The sequence below is a fragment of the Rosa chinensis genome, chromosome 4, assembly GCF_002994745.2.
Source record: "Rosa chinensis cultivar Old Blush chromosome 4, RchiOBHm-V2, whole genome shotgun sequence".
NCBI lineage: Eukaryota > Viridiplantae > Streptophyta > Magnoliopsida > Rosales > Rosaceae > Rosa > Rosa chinensis.
In genome coordinates this window covers 20,935,893-20,942,239 of record NC_037091.1, presented here as the reverse complement: position 1 = coordinate 20,942,239, position 6,347 = coordinate 20,935,893, and the positions used below count along the sequence as shown (strand labels likewise).

The 6,347-nt window shown below is 38.3% G+C and overlaps 1 protein-coding gene across 1 annotated transcript; it reads right to left on the bottom strand.

Annotated features, from left to right (window-relative positions):
- Positions 1–289: 289 nt before the first annotated feature.
- LOC112200076 (NADPH--cytochrome P450 reductase) lies at positions 290–6,121 on the bottom strand. The gene is made up of 18 exons (XM_024341087.2): positions 5,985–6,121; positions 5,536–5,869; positions 5,359–5,418; positions 5,165–5,241; positions 5,010–5,067; positions 4,782–4,902; positions 4,103–4,172; positions 3,800–3,997; positions 3,622–3,714; positions 3,168–3,393; positions 2,939–3,022; positions 2,670–2,821; positions 2,195–2,291; positions 1,633–1,782; positions 1,457–1,534; positions 1,226–1,348; positions 1,012–1,125; positions 290–715 (listed from the first exon to the last, which is right to left on the bottom strand). Exons 2-18 carry the CDS (start codon positions 5,800–5,802, stop codon positions 635–637), a joined length of 2,049 nt encoding a protein of 682 aa, XP_024196855.1. The 5' UTR covers positions 5,803–5,869; positions 5,985–6,121; the 3' UTR covers positions 290–634.
- Between the last annotated feature and the right edge of the window lie 226 nt (positions 6,122–6,347).

The following is a 6,347-nucleotide window of genomic DNA, read 5'->3' as shown; positions in this document are numbered from 1 at the left end:
CAGACATAAAATGGCATGAGTTAAACATGGGAACGTTGGTAGAGAAAATAGTCGTCGTATTTTCTTGGATTCTCTCATTTCCATTACTTTCTTTGTTTTTAATACCATGTTTGTTCACTTCATATCCCTCTAACACCAACCATGCATGGCAGTGAACCAGTGATTCCACTTTAAATGCTTCTTTGATTAACACCGTTTTGCTACTGGAATTTCGACTGTGACAATACCCTATGTATATACTTCAGATACCACACTTCAACTACAATGATCCGTGTAATACAATTACAGATGGGACAAAGAAACAAAAATTTCTGTCATTTGAATCTTTTTGTAGGTTCTTACAACGAAAATTAGAGTCGATAAACTATTCCTACTTGCTATATATAACTGTATCTATAAATTACAAGAACCAAAAAGTCCTTCATATGGGTAGGTAGGGGGAAAAAGAATCACAGTACCAATTGCTTTAATCACAACAATTGCACTGTCAAGTCCGGAAAGGGAAGGCATCAGAAAAAGCCCTCACAAATGCGTGTATCCCAAACTTGGCCATGGCAGATGATATACATATTTTACGGATATACTGCAACTTCCCTCTTTTCTCTATGACGGAAGTAGAAACATAGATGAACTATTACCACACATCACGCAAATACCTGCCATTCATTTGCAGATTTTTCACCATGCTCTCAGCTTTGGAGCTGTCCAGAGATCCCTGAAATTTAAAATCAGCATAATTAATTTGAATGACTCGACAAATTTTCACACCACTAAATTAAAATTCCAGGCAGTGCATGAATTACAGTTCTGTATCTTATCTTTCTTTTATCCTCAAATGCCACGGGCTATTTCCTACCATATGGCTCTCTAAGCATTGAGTTGGTTGGTTCACTATAACCACAAATATGTGGTAGGTGGTTTTGCTTTTTGGGTGTCATCACCTTCATAATAGGTAGGTGACAACTGTGACCAAATGCCATAAATTCTAAGTAGCTGCCTATATTCACATACCTGCTCCTGCACGATTGTGTGAAGAGTCCGGTGGACATCCCTGGCCATGCCCTTAGCATCACCACAAACGTAAATATAACCTCCCTGAGATAGCATGTTCCAGATGTCTGAAGCCTGAACACAAAAGAAACAGGTCATTGGTGTTTCACATTAATGAAGAAAAACTGCAAACTGTAGATGTAGGCGGAGGTTGAGACTTGAGTAGGCGGCAAACCTTCTGCATCATTTTATGTTGCACATATTCCTTAGTGGGTCCCTGGCGGGAGAACACAACCACAAGCTCAGAAAGTGCACCTTTTTCTACAAAGTTGTTCAGCTCATCTTCATAAATGTAGTCCTGCAATAATAGCAGTAAATCAATTTCGTGCTTGAATGAGGCAAACAAACAAGCAAGCGCCCAATACTCATCCACCACAACCATATGGACCTTTCTAGGGAAACTTACCATTTGACTATTTCTGCATCCAAAGAATAATATGGAGGGTCCAAGTTCTGCTCCATCTTCTTTAAGAGCTAATCTTTCCTGGAAGAGGAGATCCATTATTAATTATAGTGTGCTAGAAATTGGGATTTATGAAGGAGATGAACAAAGTGAATGAACATTAGACAGCCAAGATATACCTGCAGGAAACCCCTGAAAGGAGCCAATCCAGTTCCAGGACCAATCATAAGAATAGGTACTTCAGTATCAACGGGAAGTCTGAAGTTTGATTGCCGAACAAAAACGGGTGCCCAACTACAATCATCACTTTTTGCGGAAGGCACAGAATTCTGCAGAAGGATTGAAAAGAAATGATTACTTTCAAACTTGTACAAAAAGTAAAAGTCATACATAGCAGTTTACACATCTTATATCCTTTTATCCAGGGGGATACTTATACATGTAAGGATATAAGATCATCGAAAACATAAGCGATGCTAAATTACAAACAGATAATATGCAAAACAAGTCCTCAGCATTGCCCTGATTTTGAAAGTTGAATACTCAGTTATGATATTCCAAAATCAGTAAAAGGTCCTCTGGTTTATAATCTAGGAAAATGCAGGTATACTGCATTCATTGCAGTATTTTTAGCTTAGAGAGGTCTTCTCATATCAGTTTTCCTCCACAGTTGTTATGCTCTTCAATATATAATCAAGCAACAAAGATTCAAATAAAAGAACATATAAACATATAAAATACCTTCATCCAGGTTGAACACACTCCTTTGTGAATCCTTCCTGTTGATGTTTTGTCATAAACTAGTGCACAAGTAACATGAATTCTAGAAGGTGCCATCCTGTGAAATATATTTGTAATAAGTACAGCAATCAAATTCCAAGAAATATGAATATAAAAGACATATAAACACAGATATAAAAATCAATTTCATCGAAACATTATTTGTTGAAGGAGATCATTAGATTTTTCTAATATACTTATTTTCTGGATAGCGCACTAAGATATGAGGTGGATCATATTTACCCTCATTCATATAATAATAAGACTAAATCTCAGCTGTAGAATGTTCTTATTGTTTATAAGAGAACTTCTATTCATGAAATATAGAAGGAAGAAGAATTTGATTAGAGAACTTCTATACAGTAGTATCTGGCTCCCTATTGAAGCTACGGATATAGAAACTTTTAAGAGAGAAGGAAGAAGAAAGAAAATTTACCTCGGGGATGACGAAATTGAATAGTATCTAGGCTGCAACCTTGGAGCAACTGCTGCAAAGAAGACTCCAAGTGGGGGCTTGGCTGATGGAAATTCAGCCATGACCTCAAGAAGGCTTCTCTGACTCACAACCATCCACTGAGCATATTCATCCTGCAGAAGTTACATGAAAAACATTAGAAACTAACACACATCTAAGAATAATAAATGTGTCAAGTAATGCTTCATTAACTTCGGGTACAATGGAATATCAAAGTACAAATTTACTACCTTCCCAGCAGGTGATGCAAGATGTCTTAATCGATCCGCTTCAGCTGGATCAGATGCATAGGCAGCTAAAGCCAGCAGGGCAGACTGGAAAATGATAAGAGCCAAAAGGTTACCCAAACTTTCCATTAGAATAGTAAAAAGAAGATAAACTATGAACCAACCACTCTAAAAGAAACGGACCAACCCTGTATAAAAAATATTAAAAAAACTACAAAAAATAGAGGCCAGCCTTTTTCGGAGAACTCAAAAGATCAACATATCGAGTTAGTGCTGTTCTTAATGTGCACGGTGGAAAGGGAGGCAACAACGAGCCTCCACTAAGTGGTGTACCATCATCCTTATCAGTGTGCATCGAGAAGTATGTTTCCGGTGCCAAGCCCAACAAACTTATTGCCTCTTCCACAGTTTCAGAAAGATTCTCACAGTACACACCGACATGATCACCAGTTTCGTATCTGAGAAGGGAAAAGAAAAGCAGAAGCATGCTCTGTAAGGACCATACATAAGCAGTGGATAAATTCATTCCTACTTTCTTTTTAAAGCCTCAAATAGCGGACATTCTCAAAACACGAGAATCTTAGAATAATCAGTACCTATTACGTTCATTCAGGGAGAAGTTGGAGAAAAAAAAGGAAATGAAAGCAAGAGAACAAAAGAAAAAAGGGCTGTGAAAATCAACTTACGCAAGTCCAGTGCCAGCAATATCAAATTCGAGATGGGTGCAAGAACGATCAGATGCAGGAGTATGAAGTTCCTTTCTCACAGCAACATTAGCCCTTCATGCAGCAAAAAGATACGTCAGATAAAAGAATAAGAAAACACACAAAAATTGCAATTTTTGAACATAGAGAGGTTTGTCACCTGCATGGATGCTGAGCATCAATAACAGCATGACCATTTGCAGTATTCCAGCTCTTATCCTCTACTGATACATCAGCAGCATCATTAAATACAACTCGATACTCCAAGACAGCAGCAGTGTAAGGTGTGCAAGCAGGTGTGGTTGCATCATCCTCATCGCGAAGCAACTGGTCCAACTCAGGCCACATCAACTCTCGCCTAGAATAGCATCAGACAATGTAGAAATGTATGAGATTTTAATAAGTAAAACGATAGTTTTCTGCACATTTTATCAATTACAATGGCTATGAAACTTCTCAATACCATGCAGTGAAATCATCCTCTATGCATTGATCATCATCTCCAAGGCCCACTGGAACAAGTCGCTTCCCACCTGAAAACATTTACATGTTTACTGGATAACTGGACGCAGGTGTAAAACTGAGCAAACGAAAACCATAAGCCTACCCTGCTTCTGCTACTAAACTGACGACATTAATTTATCACAAAAACTAAGGACGCCTACAAAGACATTTTCAGGGAAAAGTACCTGCTTGCTGATCAAGGGGTAGGGACCTATTTTTATAAACTTAAAAATATAAACAGTGAATGAAAAAAGAAAAGTAATTTTAGTAAAATCCCTGTTTGCATCATTGATTGCACTCATAAAACAGTGATCATATACTTGCTTCAAAATTAAGTGCCACAAGGGACATGATAAAAATTCACCACGCAGATAAGCAGTAACTAAAGAGATGCCCAAAATGGCAGTTATAACGGCAGTTAAAAAGCAGCACTTAAAATATTGCAATAACTAAGGACTCCATAAAAGTGAAGGTTCAAAACAAGGTGCAGCTACATTGGAAGCCACCAAATGCTCATGAGTGATATATACAAGCATCATAGAAACATGTCCCATCTCAAAATAAAAATCCACAGGGTTTGACTTTCAGCACAAACAGACAAAAGTACCCCCAAACAAAAAAAATATATGAAAGCATACCCTGAGCAGCGAGGAACTCATCCACAACCACGGCCACCTTGTTGAAATGCTCATACTGCCTGTTTCCAAGACCAAACACTCCGTAATGAAGATTTTGAAGCCATGCTTCCTTCTCTTTACCCTATAACCGTCATCACAGTTGCCATATTAGAAAAAGCACTCATATATTGGTCTAAAATATAACCGACAACCCCACCAACGCATTAACGAAATCTCAACGAAACTTACCTCTGTAAACCACTTGTAAAATCTAGCAGCATTATCCGTCGGCTCACCATCACCATATCTGCATTCACCACCAAATTCAAACATGTAATTTGTGAAACCAAAAATCAATATATTGCAATAACATCTTTAAACCACTAATTAAATTCGAAACTCACGTCGCCAAAAAGAAAATTGCCAGACTCTCATTTTTCAATTTCTCCTCATAGGCCTCGTCATCAGCCGCATAATCATCCTACCAAATACAAATCACCCAACCTCATTACTTCAAAAACTTCAAAACTCAATTTCAACATTAACCAAATCAACAACACTAACAAACAAACAAAAAAAAAAGAAAAATCAGCCATACCAAATCAACAACTTTGAATGTGACCTTCTCATAGCGAGCTTTCGCTTCTTCAGCAAAAGCCTACATTTCGAACCAAACGCCAATCCAATAAGTAAACCAAATCACACAAAATATGATCTAACAAAGCCATTGACATCGAAATTCATGCACTAATGTGAAAAACAGTACTAGCAGTACCTTGGCAAATCCCTCGGCAGTACCGGTTTGCGTGCCGAAGAAGATTGTGACCTTCTTGCTTCCATCGTCGAGCTCCGGCTCAGGCTCCGCGATGATCAACGGCTTAAGAGGCTGGACGACCCTGGGCTTCTGAGCGCTCGATCGCCGCCACACAAAAACGACGACGCAGCCGATCAAAACGGCAATCGAGGTCGTGAGGATCATAACGAAGTGGCGATTGTCGAGAATGACGGAGGTGACCTCGGCGGAGGCGTTGGAGGGGTCCATCGGATCGGCGGGCGCAATCAAATCTTTTTGCTTCTTTGAGCAGCAAAAAGATTTGATTGCTACTAGGCTAGGATAATTATATAAGATAATTCATGGGTTTAATCACATGGTTTGAATGAAGAACAATTACATTACATGAGTAGAATAGAGAGATTAAGAAAGAAAAAGATGAGCAAAATTACTTTGGTTAAAGTCTTCTATCTCATCAGGTCCTCATTGACTGAGAGAGAAAGCCTCTTTTACACATGCACCCTCCTTTTTTGACATTTCGTTTTTTAAGCCCTTTTTTAAACATATACATTTACAATTTTAACTTTCATATTTATTTTTCTCAAATCTTCTGGGTTGAGATGTGTTGGCTCCACTGTTTCTGGTGCATGGATTTGAAATTGAAGTTCTGTTTAATATATATATATATATTATTTTTCTCGCACACTCATCAGTTATCACATCCGCTTGGCATAGAATAGGTGGATTTAGCGGAAGGACGGCGATGAGGGCTGAAGATGTGATCAAGGATTGAAATATATGCTAAATCCCTGATA